Raw genomic sequence first — 19024 nt, 5'->3', positions numbered from 1 at the left:
TACTTCAGAGGCCTCTCTGAGATGTAACAAGCATAGAGATTGGGACAGAAGCTCATAAGCCTTGTAATCCTAGCGACTCAGGAGGCTGACATCTGAGGATTGCAGTTCGAGGTCACCCAAGCAAGGAAATCCATGAGATTCTTGTCTCCACTTAACCACCAGCAAGGCCAGAGTGGAGCTGTGGTTCTCCAGTGGTAACACTCCAGGGCTGAGTGGAGAAAAGCTAAGAGGGTGCATCAGACCATGAGTTCAAAGTTTCCCCCCTACAACAACAACAAATGCTCATAACCTCCAATCTTGGGAAGCCAGAATATGTGACTTTGATGGTGGAATGGTCTCTCTTTGCAACAGCTGTGAAAATTACAGATAGAAGGCTGCACTGTACTTGTGAAATTTTGGCCTCAGTTCTGGGACATGGAGCTGTAAAACAGGATTGCAATTCCTGCTCTGGTGAAGAAGTAGGAGGCCAGGATTAGGTCCTGTGTCTTATTTAAAGCTTTATGGGGTTTTTTTGTTTGTTTTGTTTTGTTTTGTTTACTTTGAAGAAAGATAGTAATTCCTGTCGCACTGAATTGTGATGAGAAATTTTTCCTCCCTAAGAAAGAAATCTGTCAGACAATTTCTTAAGTGTATTTTGTGAATTGGATATTATTTTATCCTCATTATTATTTGTGGATCACTAATTTTACAGTGGGATCAAGATCTATTAAGACACTTCTCATTTCACTAGCAAACAAGTGCCTCTTTCTTGACTGATTTTCTGAGAGTACAGAAGAGCAATGCTACCGAGATGATTGGTTGGCACTGAACACCTGCCCTCTAGATTGAGGCCATTTCAGAAGTCCTGGATAGGCTTTTGAGTTGTCAGGACCGAGGACAGTGCTAGAGTGTCTTAGAGTTAACAGTGCAGTCCTGGGCACCTGTAATTATTGAATTCCCATTAAGCAACTACATTGGGAATCCTGTTATTAACCAATTTATCACACCGCAGAGCCATGTAATCACAGAGTAATCTAATCTGAATTCTTGTTAACAAAATGACTTGACTTTATCTGCTGGGTAGACTCTGTTTTTGCTCCCCCAGAATGCTGCCCTGGCACACTGTGGCTAGACTGGGCTCCTTCATCCTCAGTGAGCCTGGGTGGTGCCTCTGGGAAAGGCCTGCAGAGGTGGTGGGGGAGCCAGCAGCCGTGAGCCCTGCTGCAAGCTGCCACATCTGTAGCAGTCAGGGTGTAGGCCTATGCTTGTGGAATCGTGTGTGTACGCCACCAGGCAGGTGTGGGAAGGTGTGCCCTGGCTGCTAGCAGGAATAGTTGCACTGTGGTACATTGCTCTCTGCTGAGACTTTTCCTGATGTTAACCTGGCAAACCAAGTCACTGAGGGGTGAAGCACACAGGTAGACACAAGCTTCAGAGTCCAACCATCTCCGGCTAGTGTTAAGTAGAGGTTCCTTTAGTCTTAGCAGCTTTACAGCTAGAAGAAACAGCACCTGTCTTGAGGACATTCCAGGTCCCTGCAGCTCCTCTGGCTAGCCTTCCATCCATGCATGACTAAATGTCCAGCTAAAGCCTGGGTGAACCTGGCCTCGGCGGAGGGGGAGGGGGTTGTTAAGGCTTTCACCCTGACACTGGAATGATCAGCCCCCTTCCGTAGCTGGGTTCCTGTGCGTGGGTGCTGTACACATTGCTGTCTGATTGGGTGACATTGTTTGCACCTGTCATTAGCTGTCATTAGTTCTTAGCAAGGCTGTCCACTCCCCCTCCCCCTACTCTTTACCCTTCAGGTCTACCAATGTCTGATCACTTTCCCAATGAGGCCCCCTCCATCCTCTGTGAAATCCTCCTGCACATTGACACCTTTTCCCGATGCCATGGCCAGGGGAAGAATGGTGTGTTCTCTCTGTTTCCAGCACTTCTGTCTGAACCTGAGTCATGGTAGCTGCCGTGTGAATGCAGTCTGGCCTGGAAGGGATGTTCTGCCTCGGTGCTCATCCCAGCCATCCTGGCCTGGACCGTGCGTGGTGTTGCTCTTCTCATCCCCTTCCCTGTAAAAGCACCTCCTTACCCCAGACATCCGGGGCTCCTCTTTTTGAGACAGTTGATACGGGGACCACTGCAGGCAGTCTGCAGTGGACTGCAGCACTGCTTTGAATGTTATTCTGAACCAGGTTCTGCAGGATGCAGCATGCTGATCTGCTTGCTGCTTCCTGTTTCTAGGAGTCTGCAGGAGCTTGGTGGCAGCATCAGGATTGGCCTTCAAGTGGCCAGTTTCTGGTGCTTTGCTAAAGGGACCAGGCATATCATTTGCCTTCCCCTGTGTACCAAAAGACGGTTTGGGTCAAAGCTATTCTTTCTTCTTCTTCTTGTGATGATGTTGCTTCCAGTTGGCATCAGAAAAAACCAATCTTCCCAGGGGATTTGTATCAGTGCAGAGCTTGCTCTTCACCACAGGGGCAGACAGGAAGTCTAGGATTCCAATCCCTTTGTCTCTTTGGACTCCTTTCAGTAGTCTGAGTCTCCATCCCGTACGCTTAAAGCAGGAGGCTTTTGGTGTGCTCTCCAGCTCAGGGGCCTAATCTGTAATGCCCAGCAGGGCATTTATAATGCCCAGGCCAGCAGCTGTGTGCATCTTGTTGAAGGCTTTCACCTCCACAGGAAATGCAGTCTGAACATTGTCCTGGCTCTTGATTTCAGAGCATGAATCTCCTGGTCTGGGGCCTGACTAGTTTTCCCTGGACCAAATGTGCTGTCCCTTAGTGTTCAAGCTGGAGGCAGCTGTGGGTTTCACTGGGTAGAAGGATCCCACAGGACCTGGGTTGCTTTTGGGTGCCTGCTTGCACGTCTGTTTGTTCTCCTTGCTGACAGGAGACCCACCCCACAGGTAGAGCCCCAGCTCCACACACCTCTGCTGAGCCTCTACCCACAACCTCATGCATACAGATGTATGTTTAAGTCAGGTGGGGGTAGATGCTGTTTCTCTTTCCCTTAAAAATGGATTCTAAGTATGGGGACTGCGGTAATAAAATTATTATCAGTGTCCTGTATAATTCCAAAGAAGTAAATTCTCTGTGTCGAGTGTCAGCCCACCTTTGGCTTTGCTGCCTTCCTGGGAATGGCTATGTTTTCAGGGTGCCTGGGTTTTCCGTCTGACTGGTGCCTGTTCCTGTAAGTACCTGGGCCTGCCAGATTCCTTTGCAAGCTGTTACCAAGTCCTCAGCGTCTCCAGATGTAGGAAAGTCGGTTTCTGACCTCATAACCTCTGTGTAGCAGGAAGAGATAAAAGTAGATGACTTTGGCTCCAAGCGCTTGCTTGTTTTCTGGAGTGGAAGAAAACTTGAAATGTTTGATTTCTCTAGCCCGCCAATGCCAAATGGCTCAGTGGGCTGCCCATCTCAAGTCTCTGCTTTTAATTCTCTTTGAATTAGATCAGAGAGTCCCTGGTGCTCACCATGGTCTGCACTGATTCATGCTCTGCTGCTGTGGATAAATCAACCCACCCTGGAGACCAGAGCTTCCCTGCCCGTGGAGGGATGGAAGGATGTGCTTGCACTCAGGGTGGTCTAGGGGAACAGCAGTGCACGACTCAAGGGACCTGACTCTTTGGGGTTCAGGAAGCCTTTTAGCATGTAGATTTGGATGAGTAAATCATGTCCTAAAGCACAATAATGGCAAGAGAAGTCTGCTACAATCTGGTCAGCTCTGAGTTTGCCTCATGGGTGGCAGTACCAGTGCCCAGAGGAAGCAGAAGGCCAGGGTTCATGTCTGGGCCTGGCGCTCTCCCTACTGTGCTATACGGCAAGTTGTCTTCCTTCTCCCTTCTCCAGGCAGAGGCAGAAATAGCACCATTTTCTTCAGAATGTACTCTCGAGGATCATCTCCATTTGTGCAGAATCATCTGTCCATCTCGTCCATGCCGGTTCTTGCCCATCTCTTCCTTGGTATTTCCATACGAGGCTGGTGGTCACCATCCACCCAGCAGGCTATACCCTCCGTACCCCTTAGATCACAGCTCAGGGGTTTCCTCTGCCTTCCCAGCAGCTGGACCCAGTGCGTTTGCCCTCCATGAAGTCTCCCATGCAATCTCATTGGTCTCACTCTACCATCTCACTCCATAGTGTCGGCATTTGCCCTTTGAGACTTCAGATATCTGAGTTTCACCTTCTCTCCCATCACTCTTGCTTTTCTGTTGCCAGAGTCACCGGAGGGAATCTGCAAATACCTTATCCCATTCCTGGTCATCTGTCTAAACTTAGGTCACCCTCTTACAGTAGGGTTTCTGGAGAGGCCAGGTCTGCCCACTTTCTGATTATGTGCAAATACCATTCTCCTCTGGCTGGCTTCCCTCCACACTTCTCCTTCAGCAAGACTGATGTGGGTGGCAGCTGTTTCCACTCATTGAGGCACAGATGATACTGGATGCATCTTTCATCTGCAGTGCTTTTAGCCAGTGCCAGGCTCAGAGCATGCTCTCTGTGTTCTGAATCGCAATGAACTGATGAACTGAACCAAATCCTCCTCCTCCTCATCTCAGCCAGCTGCTCCTGCCCCATTTGTTCTATTATATGTAACATTTGTTGTCTCTATAGAACTCTGTTTGTGCTACCTGTCTTGAATTCTGTTTATCCTTTTATCTGCGTAAGTTTTATATGTGTTATATAATAAATGTCTAATTTATTATACACATAATCTATGTATATAGATATATGTCTCATCTATATACATACATATATATATGTATATATATGTACTTGATTCCCATCTTAATACAGAATTAGTACCTTTTGATCACTTTAAATGGAGACATGATTCATTGTGACTTTGCATGTATCCCCTAGGGTATATGTATTAGGTACATGTTTATAGAATTGCTACCAACTTCCAAGACCTTAAGTTGGAAATAGATGGCCACTCAGTGCTATTCATATTGGAACTATATGATCTGTCCCCATAAATTATGCTTACAGGTTTTTGTTTTTTAAGCATTAGCTAGATAGATATCTTGGCTATAAACTATACTGTGCATTATCTACCATCTGAGTGAGACTGAGCTTCCTGAGTACATCTGAAGCAGATGCCTGACTGCAGTGAGATTGTGCTGTGTCCCAGCGCTGTCCTCTCAGCCACACCCTCTGCCCACTGTGCCCAGGACTTGACAGCATCTCCGTGCCAGGGGGCACAGTAGATCCCAAGACCAGTGAGCCATAGAACGGTGGAGGGGATGCAAGTCATTTTTATGACTTTCTCCGGTGATAATGTCCTCAGCAGAAAAGCACCCAGACGATGACAGGATTGAAGCTTGTATATTAAACATATCTGATGCCAGCTCCCCTGTGACCACAGAGGGTCATATGTTATAATTAGAAGGGATCAATGCTTCATCAGATGCAGCCAGGTAAGTGCTGGGTCCCTGGCCTCGGTGAAGACGAGCTCACTTTTTTTGTCTTTGGGTTATAACCACTCTGAGATGATGCAAACACAAGAAGATTATTGGGGCTCAAGCTGGTTGCTGTTAGTTCCCAGCAACCAGGTTATAATGGGATCATAATTCTGTGTGGCTGTCATTTGAAAGATGAGCCCTGCTGTCTGGATAGGTAGGTGACATGGTGGCCCTGGCCGCAGCTCTGCTTGCAGGCTGAGGCGAAGGGGCTGCCTGCCCCCTCCCCATTCCCTGATGTTAGCACAGACAGCTAGCCGTCCCCGCAAGCCATCATGAGCCTAAAACACAGAGAACCTCTAGCAACTTGTGCATCTCCCCAAGGCCACCAGTCACACAGGCCTAGGTTTGTCTATGATGACTAGTACAGGGACAAGGCCACTTGTAAACCCAGCTACCATCGTATCCTGCAGTTACGGACATTGGGTAGCGATTTTCATTAGACCTAACTTTGGGTTTTATGGCAATTCTAACTCTTTTATTTATCTTTAGAGAAACCTCCATACTCATGTTAAAATGCATTGCATTTATCTCCTCATGAAACAAAAAATTTCCTGCCCACCGCATGTTTTACAAGTGAGTTTTTTTTTTTTTAAAAAAAAGGCCCCCTAATTTTATCCTTGAGTCTAAACAAAGGTGAGGGAATTAGTATAAGTAGTACTTTTTCTTCTGAATAATTTGTTAGTAATTACTCTATAAATACAATGTTGGAATTAGTGTTCAGTTCAGGGGCTACATTCAAGTTTGAGATACTGCTAAAACTTACCAAAAATATTGAAACCTAAATTCTTATATGTTCGTGGGACAGAAATCACACATTTTTAGAATTCTCACAGAATAGAGAAAGAACCTGGATTATTAGCTTTGGGAATTTTCAGACCTGTCAAAATCACTCTATTTTTTTTCTGATGCAATTTATTTTATTACTAAAATATTTCCTTATGTCAGAATAATATTGTGTAAGGTATTACCTGGAGATTCCCTTCCATGGCCTTCCTGCTTCTTTACTACTCAGTGTATTGGACTAAGAGCAGAATTCTAAATCTTAGACAGAAAGCACATCATCTCCTCCCCCCCTCCACACACACCTTACATAGTTCCCATACTTGGTATGCACAAGGTGTAGTAATTGAAGCAGGGCTGGAAAGGATACTGCCCTAAAGAGATAATCACTGGAAGGCAACAGCTGGAGACACTAGCAAGCCCAAGGAGGCTCTGGACAGGACACATAGAAGGGTTGCTGTTCCTGCACAGGGAGGCATCACCTCTCTCTACTGCAACACTCCATTACTCAGATGGCTTTCCCTTCTGTTTTATTTGGGATCTACAAAGGACCACTGCATGTGCTTATGTGAGGGTCCTTACAGGTGATACTCTTATTGATGACGTGGTAAATTCAGCCATCACAGTATGTCTTTGCTTTCCTCATTCATATTGATAATGTCAGGGTGTTTCCCTCATTTTTCTTGAAGTCCTCTAATCCATTCAAGCAATAACTTGCATAACTGCAGAGAGGCAGGCAAAGCCTGCATTGGACAGGCCCATCTGCTAGAGTGAGGGTAGCACATGGGATACCAGACACCACCTTCCAGCCTTGTTGGTGCTCGTTCTCTCTGTGCTTCCTGCCCCTTCTTCTTAACATTAGCCTATCGGGCTCCAGAGAGCACACCCGAGTCCTCCCTAGTGCTAGCTCTCCAACCTGCCACAGAGCCACATAAAGCATGCTGCTCCCCTCATTTCCTCTACCCTCCATGGCTAGACATCTGTCCCATGAGCCTTCACTCCTGAGGGGCCTCTTTGTCCCAGCTTCACTGTTACCATCACTGCAGGGTCCCTTAGAAATGCTCATTCAAGCTGGGTACCTGCCATCCTAGCTACTCAGATGACTGAGATCTGACAATCGCAGTTCAAAGCCAGCCCAGGGAGAGACATTATTGTCATTCTTATCCACTGTTAACCATTACAGGTGGAGCTGTGTCTCAAATGGTAGACAGCTTACTTTGAGCAAAAGACAAAACTCAAGCACAGAGCTTTGTTCAAGCCCCAGCACTAAAAATAACAAATAAATAGATAGATAGGCAGAAATGCACATTCTCTAATTGTACCTGTTACGGATCCTATCAGGTGATGAACGCGTACCTCACAGGACAGAATGGTCTCTGAGCCCCTCACTGGCATAGGATAGGAAGCCTCAGCAGGCTCTGGTCCACCTCCCCTCTGAGGGGATTCATGACAGAAGTGAGGCACCTACACGGGTACTGGAGGGATCTGTCCCTCAGGCCTTGCAAGGAATGGTAGAAACTTTGTTGCATCGCTTTTAAATTCTGGAACCCTTACTGCTTCATTAATGCTATTCAGTGTTATTATTATCATTTGAATCTGCTTCACACCCTCAGAAGCCTTGGATTGAAGCTAGCATATTTTTATTTTCACAAAACATAAAAGATTAGAATTTACCCTGTTTTTAATGAATTAACCATTTCAGTTGAAGAGGGAAGGGATGGATTTGCCAATGGTATCTTTCATTGTTCCTCCCTGAAAAAGTATTTGAACAGAGGATGAATCACCCATGTATGACTCATCAGATTAGTCTGACAAAGAAGTTATGAGATAGACTGCAGACAAAAGATTTCACCTGCTTATGAGCAAAGATCATATTTAGCAATTTATCCTGAAAACATTTTCTGAACTAATTAAAGCATATTGTGACAGGAAATATGGATGATAAGCCAGAAAAGTTTTACTTAAAGAAAACCAAAACTTGATTCTGAACTAACTTCCTTCCTTCCCTCCCTCCCTCCCTCCCTCCTCTCCTTTTCTCCTTCCTTCCTTCCCTCCTTCCCTCCTTCCCTCCTTCCCTCCTTCCCTCCTTCCTTCCTTCCTTCCTTCCTTCCTTCCTTCCTTCCTTCCTTTTTCCCTCCCCTCTCCCCTTCCTTCCCTCTAGGGCTTAAACTCAGGGCTTTGCACCCTTGCTTGATTTACTGATTAAAAGCTAGTACACTATCATGTGAACTACACCTATACTTTCACCCTTTTCTTGGTAGTTAATTAGAGATAAAAGTCAGTCTCCTAGCTACGATCTGTTCTGCCTGTCTTGAAACCTTGATCCTCGGGCGTAGCTAGGATTTTCATCAGGACCCTGGCTTTCCATTCATCTTTCATGCTAACATCCTTCATTTGCTCATTTCAGCTGATTCATGTCGCCAAGGAGTGTCATCTTTGAAAAGCAAAGTCTCAAACCCTCCAGGTCTCAAAACTGCCTAGACTAGTCCACAGAGTCGTGTGTTCTAGACGGGGCGGGAACACCCATTGCCCGCAGAGGAAGGGATGGTTGGAGCAAAGAACACCTGTGATGGGGGTCCGCACTCCAGCAGTCCCTTCCCAAACTGCACGTCACCAGCGTGTGAGACTGCAGAGCTGGAAGGGCCCACAGTGCAGTTCTGAAGGCCTCTATGTACACGGACAAGCAAGGAACAGGCAATGTGAACCCTATCTCCTGGCACTGGGTCTGAGTGGCTGCTGCTTCCATCCTTTCTCCTGAAATTGCTTCAAGGCCTGTTGCTCTCTTGATGTTTTCCCCAAATCTAAGTATTTCCATGACAATCTTTTTTTTTTTTTTTCAAATGAAGAAATAGGAATTGCCTGGCATGGCAAAAGCTGGCCGTCATTACAGGGCTGTATGCAAGAAGTCACATTAGCCACCTCCTGAACGTGGCATCTCTTCTCAGGCCTAACAAAGAAACAGTCAACCACTCAGGGCCAGGCCTTACTTGAAACACAAAGACAGTTATGACTCTTCAAAAGAGCAGCTGGGTTTCAGGCAAAAAGCAGCGACTACATGCAAGACAGGGGTGATCAAATTCATTGACCTGCAAGGTTCTCTGCCTGCCAGCATGCAGGTATGACAAATTGCAACACCGGGTCTAATTGCAACACCGGGTCTCTGGCAGCTGTCAGGGCCTTTACTCTGCTCCGGCTTCTGGGACAACCAGGGCCATGCAATGTGTTAACAGTTCTTTGTTTTGAATCTCCTTCAACCTTCTCAATCCCAAAGTGGGTAAGCCTTGAGGAGGTGGGCACCAGTGGGGTGGGAACTGACAGAAGAGTTCCAGAATTCTAGGCTGCAGGACCTAGCACCCAGCAACCCAGACACCAAAGCCAGGGTTCTGACCTTTAGCAGCCAGTCCTTCCTTCCCCTTCTGCTGGAATTGTCTCTTGGTTGAGACAGTGCAACTTTCTCTTCCTGCCAGCCCATCAGTCTTTGGCATTGAGTGGACTTGCAGAATCCCTGTCCCTCTTGTCTGACTGCTGACCTTTCTTTCTGAGGCTCTGATGGTGCTCTGAGGAACAGCCCTCTACTTCTTTCCTCTCCATTTTTCTAACGAAAATATTTGCTTCTGGACTTGTTTTTGTCATTTGTATTGGAAATATTTGATTATTTGGATGAAGTTCTTTGAATGTTGCAGAAACCAATGAGGTATGAAAGGATTGGTCTTTCTGAGAGCCTCTGGAAAGCATTGCTACCAAACACTGGGTGTGAAAAACAAGGAAAAGAAGTCAACTGTGTACCCACATAATCCATCACAAGGCATCGTGTTTTCTAGAAGGGAAAATAGTTGCGATTCAAGGAAGTTCCTTGAGACATCAAGGAGGTGTAGGGAGTTACATTCAGAGAAAACGGCTCATTCCCCCCATAGAAGATTGGCAGTTTATATCATATAGATAGGAACCTTCAATTTGCATGATTTATGTTAAAACAGCATACTTAGAGGATTGTTCAGAGCCATTTTCATGACTTCCCCCTGGACATGGTTTTTGATTAATTGACTGCCATTACTTTCTTTGACTCAAGAACCCTGCCTCGGACCTTGTGATTGCTGGCAGTGGTCAGGACTTTGATTATTCCAGTACAGAATCCTAAGAATGTCGGGAAACTGTCTGACTCATGGGAATGGTGAATCCTCGTTTGATGACTCAATGAAATAAGTTGTTTTGGATGGTGGGGTAGGCAGTGGCATCCATTACTAAATGGTTACTATGCAGAATGGCCCAGAACTTTCTTGTTAAACCCAAGTACCTGCTGTTTGCCACACAATTGTGGATGGTGGGGATTGTTGGTTGCTGTGGTACTACTCTGAAATTACTCATTTAAGCTACTTGTCTGCCCAGTGAATGTCCCCTCCACTTTCTTTCTCATACTTTCCTCCAGGATCTGTGTACACTGTACAGAGCAGATAGAGGGTTGGTGATGTGGGTGAGGGCGTATCGCTGTTCACCACCACATCAACTCACTCTTCTCTACAGTCATATCTTTTTGTAGGTAAGTGTGCCAGTAGTGGGACTTGAACTTAGGGCCTCTAGCTCACACTTGGCTTTTTCTCTCAAGCTGGCACTCTGCCACTGGAGTCTTCAGATCTCAGCCTCCTGGGTAGTTAGGATGACAGGAATGAGCTAACAACACCTGGCTATAATCCTGCCCTTAGCAGAGAGACCTCTGTGGTGATCACCATTCTTCTTCCCTTTTGCCTGGGAGTCCTGCTTTTCGGGCAAATTCCTATAGTGCTTAGACAGAGAGCCAGAGGCTAAAGTATTAGGATTCATGTCCATTGCTGGTTAAGCCAATTCAAAACAGTAACCACTCCAGGCTAATTCCTGTCCTTCCAAGACTTGTTAAATCATTTTTAATATCACTTTTTATGTTAAGTCACTTCTGGATTTCGAGCTAAATTTATTCAAATTATTTCAGTAACATTGGACAGTGTCCTAATGGATTCTTTTTTCAATCACTCACAAGATGTTAAATAGGTTGAGGCTGAACACGCCCATTTGCCAAGCCTTCTCTGGAAATCTTCATTCCTTTCTGTCTGGTTACATTAAAAAAGTGGATGAAATTTAGCGCCTGGAATAGCGGACGCTAAAGTCTAAGGATGCCTTGAGACTGCTTCAAGAACTGCATCATCCCTCATTTCCTAACACAGGGATGTCAGCGAAGGTTATTTTATGTCTGAGTTACACCGCCTTGCTCTTGACTCTGAATTCTCATCCAGCGTATGAATGATGCTACAGAGCACGCTAGGTTCTATCCTAGACTTGGGCTTTGGAGTTCTCCAAGGAAACTCTTGATGAGCCTGAACCTTTTACCTCCTCATGGGCCAGAGCCAGGAAGAGCCAGTGATTCTAGCTGTCACTGTGTCTAGCTGTCAACAGCTGGGACCTGATGACTTCGTTGTAGGCCTGGGGCATACATGATGTCAGAATCATGCCTGGTTTTTCCCTGCTAGATGACTGTTCACCCTGCTAGATGCCCACACATGGAAACCGAAAGTGTCTTCCTTTGCCAGGCTGGACCTGGGAGTCAAAAGTCAGCCTTGGTCCAGAACTCCCACAGGAAGGACTGGGCTTGTGGATCAGCCAGGCTGCCCTGCAGGAAAGAAAGGACTGTCTTCCCGCAGACAGGAGCCCGTGGGGCTGAGATTGTGTGGCTGAATTTGTTGTTGTTCTGTGTAAGTCTGAATTTTACTTAAAAGACAAGTTCTGACTTATGTAGCCCAGTCTTGAACTGCTGTGTATTCCAGGCTGGCCTTGAAGTTGTGATTCTCCTGCCTTTGCCTCCCAAGTGTTGTGATACACTTGTGTAGCACCAGACCTGGTTCACAGCTGATATCTTGATACCGGGGAAAGTCACTGTAATTATTTTAATGTTTGGCATTTGTTTGGTTTTGTTGATGGAAGGAGGAGTTCTTCTAAGCTTTTCTCAATAATATGGCAGATTTCTAAAATCATTTTACTCAGTAGCATATATATACATATATAATATATAATACAATATACACAAAATATACATATATTATTCTTATACCACCAGGTATAGGAATAAATGCTCAGCATCAGTAGCAGGAGGAAATCACAGATCCCACCCACAGTCAGATGCCACCTTACCCCAATTACACTGACCATTAGCAAAAAGCAAAACAAAACAAAACAAGAAAAAACAGCAGCTGTTGATAAGGATGTGGTGGTAGAGAGGCTCTGTTGGTGGGACTGTAAATTCCGACAGCCATTATAGGAAGCCAGTATGGAAGTGCCTGAAACCTGAGCAGCAGGACAGATACTTTAGTGCATGCCTGCCTGCTCCATGTGAGGCTGAGGCAAGAGGACATCCAGTGCAAAGCCACCGTGAGCCGAGGTATTGCAAGAGTCTGTTTCAGAAGGAGAATTCGGAGCCTTCCACAAGACTGATGCAGGGGGAATGAAGAAGGAGTGACACTCATCAAGAGGCACTTAATTCATGAGCTGACACGCTGATCAGAAACTTCCCTGTGCAACTACTTAAAGGTAATAATAGAAAAGAAAATACATACATACATTGATTAAATGAAAACCCCACCAGGGCTGGGAGAATGGATCAAATAGAGATTCTCTGACTTGCCACGTGTGAGATGCTAGGTTTTACTCCCAATACCAAGAAAAAAGTACCCTCCAAAACCAACGTTAAGAACTGGATGCAGGACCTCACAGCCCCGTCCTGCACACACACACATAAAGGAAGTGCAGTCAGAATGCCTAAGACACAGACATTGTCGTTGGCTTGGCAACCCTTTCACAGCAGCTGAAATAAGTGGTCACCTTATCTGTCTTCAGTCTTAATTGTAAGAGGAGCAGAATTTTAACATCTCTCACTGCTGCCGTGGTTTTTGAGAATTACATTCCCCAAAGAGAAAACAAGACATTAACAACCCCTTACAATCTTTTGACCGTGTCTTAAAAATCCTAAATGACTGCCCACATTCTCACACACCATCTTTCCTGGTGAAGGTTTCTGCTGTATTTTTGTTGATGTCAGTAACATAAAACGTAAGTTAAAAAAGAAAACAAAAACAACAAAACAGCATGAAGAATGGCCAGAGAGAAGGGATTGTGCCACAGGGAAGAGAATGGCACAGTCCTGTGAGTTCCCATGAATTAATTGCCCATGTGGTGCAAGCAGCCTGGACCTTCCAGAGCATTTTGAACTCATAAAGTATTTTCTTTTTTTTTTTTTTTTGGCCTTGATCTATGCTAGCTGAAGGGCTTATATTTTATAGTCTTACCAGTGCATAATGTGCGGGGCTCATGGTATCGATTCCAAGGGGCAGAGCCATGAAGTAGATTCCTGCTCTTGAATCCACAGGGGGACATTTGCAAGACAAATGGGCTCATGCTCTCCATCTTGTGCTCACACACCTGAGGGGGTGGTATTTATAAGTAACTGAGGCTTATGGTCAAGGCAGGTCCTTTACTTTTTGTCTGATCCAGTCATCCCAGCATGGCTCCACATGAATCTTGTATTTGTGGCAAACATCATTTGTCAGAGTTTAAAAAAAAAAAAAAAGGTGGGAATAGAATGTCGACATACCTATAGATAATGCATGCACTGTTCCTGCATGTGTCACAATTAGCTGTGTCTTGCCCCGTCCGATATGAAAGCCTACAAGATAAGAACAGGAGAGCATTACAAGCGGTGGCTGGGGGTCGCTGGCCTTTAGAGACCATGTCTCAAATCAGCTGCTTTCATGAAGTCCTGGAAACTGTTCTCTGTGTGGTCCGTCCTCTGCCTCTATTATTTATACCCGGGCAATGCCACATCCACACGGAGAGGATATTTAAGTGAGAATGTGAGCAGAAGCTCCTGGATGAAGTAGATCATCTGATTTTGTTATAAGTGCAGGGAATATGGGATGTTTCTGTGCACTTTATATTTATGGTGCTTGAAGGAAACTTGGAAGAGACTCTAACCCCAGATTGAGCTGTTGATGCTGGCCTAGCTTTTCTCCTCTCCCATCCTGTCCCCTGCTAGAACAGAGCTCGTCAGACTTCATCCCACAAGCCCTGTCCCCTGCCTCATTTGTGCCTGGATTTCCCAGCCTATCTAGTGAGATTTTACATATTTAAAAGATTAAAAAGTGGAAAGGAGATTATTTGTGATACAAGCCAGGTTATCACAAATTTAGACATCAGGGCCATCAAAGTTCTTAAGTGTTTAGAATGAAAAGTCAGGTCAATTATATAAATACCTGTGCAGTATTCTTGATTTCTGCCTCTTAGTCTACTAATCCCAAAATGTTTACTGCATGGCTGTGTGGGTAACAAGAGTGTCAGTATGCCACCATGAAGATGTCTGAGGTATGACATATTGTCTCAGGGGTGTTCTCTGTCGAGTGTCGCTGGTCCTGGAGGACTGACAAGTTTTGGCAGGCCTGTATGTAGTGAGCTGCTAATCCTCCATCCTGTCAAAACAAAATAGCCTTGGACAGTTTTTGCAGTAAAGTGTTGGAGGTTGTGTGGACGTAGGAACTATATGATGGGAGGGTTTTCTTGACTAGGCTGGGGTTGCCTGAAATACACATTGGCCCCCGTCCTTAAGGATCAGGGATGAGAGATCTTTTTCTCCCAACCATTTTATTTTATAGCCTGGTCTTTCCCCTCTGCTGTTTGCAACTCACAGGTGTGTTTTTCCTGAATATTATTTTGTATTCAGAGCCAAAGAGCCTCCAGCATTTCTGTTAACTTCGTGGCACAAGGACAGCTTCTCTCCGAATTGGCTTCTCATCCCATTGGGGGCCACGTTGACAGTGAGAGTTGCTCAACACTGGAATAGTGTGCACAGAGGTTTTCTGTCAACATAGGTAGTCGATGTTTTTGTCACCTTTGCTGTGTTTACTGCTCGTGTATGCATCATAGGTTTTAAATGGAAAATACGTGGGTTTCCTCATTAGAATTTGTGGTACAGAAACATTTGCCCAAAAGATTGTCTATGCTGTCTGCCTGGCCTCAGGCACATGGGAGCTGACCTTTGAGTTCCATGGAGCTTGTTAATCAACTGAAGATTTTTCTTTCCCCCAAATGTTGCCAAGCCTCTTCTGTGATTCACTGTGTTGAACCCAAATAGGAATCCTAGCATGGCTGCATTTCCATCATCTCTGTCATTACATCCTGTCTCGGGTCCCTTTGGACACTCCTTCTTCTCATGTGGTGACTTCTGCACTCCTCCTGACCTCCACCCCCAGAGCTGCAAACCAGTTCAATCCTTGTCACATTCCTCTAACACACAGCTGGTCCTCACTGTCCACCCTTCCATCCCGTGGATATGCAGAATGAGTTTCTCTGTCCAGCTTATTCTGCTTAAACTTGGCACTTTGCTCATTTCTGACCACAGTCATTTTGCCCAGGGAAATAAGTGTCACCCTAGAGCCCAAGTCCTCGTCCTGATGTGCATTGTGGCCCTGCTGGCTTTCAGATGAGGCATTGCTACTTTATGCCTTACCAGTGGTGGAAGGGGACAGCATGATAGTTACCTGCGTGCCAGTCACATCCAACTGTAGATGCTCAAATTGGGCACCATCAGGAGAGTTCTTAGCCATTGTCATGGGACACTTGCCAGTGTGTTTCATGCTCTCAGAATCATCCTTCCCTAGATCTCAGGACAGTCTTTATGGAGCTTCATTAGCATCAACATCCCTTCTTTGCTTGGTGGCTTCATGTTCCATGGGCCTCCCTTGCATTATAGCCTGGAATCTTCCAGTTAATTATGCTAGACTCATTTCACAGAGAAGACAGCACTTCCGGTGTGGAATCTCATTATTCTCAGACCCCAGGCTTCTGTCGCTCTGTTTCGCCTTGTTGGTACCTTGGGATCTATGTCTGCACTGTATAATTGGCAGCTGGGGACAGTAGGTGAGTTTGGCAATGACAGGACAAAGGCTTCAGGCCCCTCACAGAGGACTCTTTCTGAATGGTGGAGGGCTTCAATAAGAAATCACCTTTCTTAAGCTCACCCTGAAATACTATGTGCTAATCACCTTGAACAATGCGCACATTTTCCCCAATAGAGTCAGTTCGAAAGTGTTCAGTGCCCGCTATCATTCTGACTCCTGGGAAGATGTTTGTAAGATGGATCCTGGTCATCATGAAGTTTACAGCAGAAATGAAGAGGCAGGTGGCTAATGTACATGTGGATGGATGATGTTTAGATCGTTTTGATACTACAAAGGATCTGAACTAAGTGCTGTGAAGGAATGTCTTTGGTGCGACCTCTAGGAGGTAAAGTCTGTAATGAGACCAGAATGATAATAAGAAGATAAGCACTCACTGATGCTGCTGGCCTGGGTTTGATAAACAGAAGGGCTGTCAAATGGCTCATGGGCAAGACACAATGAGAAGTCAGGCTAGATGGAGCTGATGGGGGTGAGGGAGGTGATATTGGATCATATAATGTCGAGAGCTCCTTGGGCTTTACTTTAATTACAAGCCATTATAGAGTTTTTGTCACTGGTGGCTGAAAGCATGACATGATAAACCCTTCCTCCTTACCATCTCCCACAGCAGTGTGGCCATTCTATCCCCAGCCTCTTATTTCTTACACTTACAACCCAACCCAGTTTACTCAGTCCTGAGAAGTGGACTGTTTACACCAACTGCCAAGAGGTGAGGGGATCATTTTGCCCAAGGAGTTTGGCAATATATCTGTGGTCACCCTGTTTGCAGATATTTGGAAAGAAAAGGTTATAATGTTCCCATGTTAGAGAAATGTTTTTCAACACTTGACGACTGTGGATGTCTCTTGGTGTGGCCCTTCCTTGTATTTCTAAGGTTTTGCTTACGGTCTGTTTTTGTAAGTGTTTTTACATGATGGAATCAAACGCTGGCATCAGAAATCGTTAAGAGTTTAATTTATGTATAAAATTTTAAAACACTGACCTTATGTCATAGGGTAAGCTCAAAGGCACCACCAGCAGGGAATGCCAGTCACAGTACGGCTGCTAAAATTTTATTAAGCATGGGAGTATTCTCAATAGAGGGTTTAAAGAGCTATGTAATCCATTTTCTTATAGCTCTGGTAATCCATCTAATTGTCCTTGGAACTTCCAGGCTTTAGGGCTTGGCATCACTGATAATTTTATGGTCACATTAATAATTGGTCCACAGCATGTGAATGAATGTGTACTCCAAATATAGACAGAACTGAAAAGTTCTTCTGTGGGAGGACACAAAGTGCTGTTCTAGAATTCCTCTATTTTTTCCTCCTCAATTTGGAAACAAATCATAAAACCAGTTAGATAAAAACTTGGTTAGATAGCCTTTTTATACTGCCTTTGCCATAAAGAGAGGCAATCCTAAGCATATACCTTGCTATGGTGATAAGTACAGATATGCTGTTAATTGGAATGTAGACATGTCAGTGCTTAAATTATTATTGGTCTAAACTCTAAAAACAAAAAGCAATTTTTTCTTGACAGTAATGAGATTTGAACTCAGTGCCTCTCATTTGCTAAATTGGTGATCTACCACTTACGCCATGTCTCCAGGTTTGCTTTTTTTTTTTTTCTTTAATTCTTTTTCCAGTCCTGGCAAAAAATAAAAAGGGCCTCTGTATGGTCCCTGAGCTCTTTTGATCAAGCCTAGTGCTTTAGCACTTGAGCCGTAGCTCCACTTTGGGGTTCTCAAAGGATAATTAGAGGTAAGAATCAAATGGATTTTGCTATGTGGGCTGGCTTTTAACAGTGATCCTCATATCTCAGCCCTTTGAGTAGCTAGAATTACAGATGTGAGCAACCAGCTCCTGGCCATTCTATTTTTTGAAAGTGTCACTGTCAAATCTCTGATCATACAAAAGTAAATACATGGAAGTCTACAGGTCCACCACATGTATATGTAAATCTGCCCATATGTGTGTGCATATCGTAGCTCTATGGGAGGAACACTGTTGAGGGTTGGTGCATTCAGACTCCAGTTATTCTCCTTACACATGTGAAGAAGAGTCAGGAGCAATGTATGAAAGGAAGGAAGCAAGCTGGGGAGAGAAAGAAATGGAGAAGGAGGAGAGAGCAAAGAAAGGTTGGGAGGGGAAGAGAGAAAAGGAGGGAGTCAGGTTAGGCAGTTCTGGTGCAGCCATGTTTTTGTTTTGTTGGTCATGGGGCTTGGACTCTGGGCCTGGACGCTGCCCCGGAGCTCTTCAGCTCAAGGCTACCACCCTACCCCTGGAGCCACAGAGCCATTTCCCATTTTCTAGTGGTTAATTGGAGATAAGAGTTGCATGGACTTTAATGCCCAGGCTGGCTTTGAACTTCGATCATCAGATCTCAGCCTCCTGAGTAGCTAGGATGACAAGCGTGAGTCACTGCGCCCAGGGGGGCCATGTTTATATTATAGTTCTCTTTTCTGATCATAGAAGAAGGAAGGCTGCCAGCTTCACAGTGAGCTGCCCCTGCCCTGTCCTACGCAGAGAGCCTGCGGAACAGAAGGTGGGATGGTAGTAGCCCTTCTGTTTTTCAGGTAGGCAGTAAGAGCTAAGATAGTGGATTCCTGTGTGGAAGAAAAGTGAATATCAGAGAAAGGTCAACGATAGCTTTCTTGCAGTTACCAATCCATGCTGATTGAAGTCTTCCAGACCTTGAAGATGGTCTTGAAAAACAGGACCAAGAACTTTCAGTGACCCAAAACAGAATGCAACCTATATGGTTAAAAGTTCCGGAGAAAGCAGGGGAAGGTCTCTCACTATGCTATTGTTAAGTAAACCCCCCCCCCCCAAATTAAAAGCAACATGTAGGAAAA

The 19024-nt window shown here is 45.1% G+C and overlaps 2 protein-coding genes across 4 annotated transcripts in view; one reads left to right on the top strand and one right to left on the bottom strand.

Moving 5' to 3' along the window:
• The window catches only part of Dock1 (dedicator of cytokinesis 1), a 411811-nt gene that overhangs the window by 166216 nt on the left and 226571 nt on the right, over positions 1 to 19024 (top strand). The gene's annotated exons all lie outside the window — the stretch shown is intronic.
• Insyn2a (inhibitory synaptic factor 2A) overlaps positions 1 to 19024 on the bottom strand; it is a 56470-nt gene that overhangs the window by 3049 nt on the left and 34397 nt on the right. Inside the window, exon 3 of one of the 2 annotated variants that reach the window (XM_090345609.1) lies at positions 13830 to 13901. The exons of the other annotated variant lie outside the window; for it this stretch is intronic. Coding sequence (XP_090201735.1) covers positions 13830 to 13901 — 72 coding nt within the window. The remainder of the gene's footprint in view (positions 1 to 13829; positions 13902 to 19024) is intronic. 2 annotated transcript variants of the gene reach the window in all.

The sequence above is a fragment of the Megascapheus bottae genome, chromosome 15, assembly GCF_031878675.1.
Source record: "Megascapheus bottae isolate mThoBot1 chromosome 15, mThoBot2.hap1, whole genome shotgun sequence".
NCBI classification, from domain to species: Eukaryota; Metazoa; Chordata; class Mammalia; order Rodentia; family Geomyidae; genus Megascapheus; species Megascapheus bottae.
Note: the sequence above shows the minus strand (reverse complement) of the source record. Positions and strands in the feature narration are given on the sequence as shown.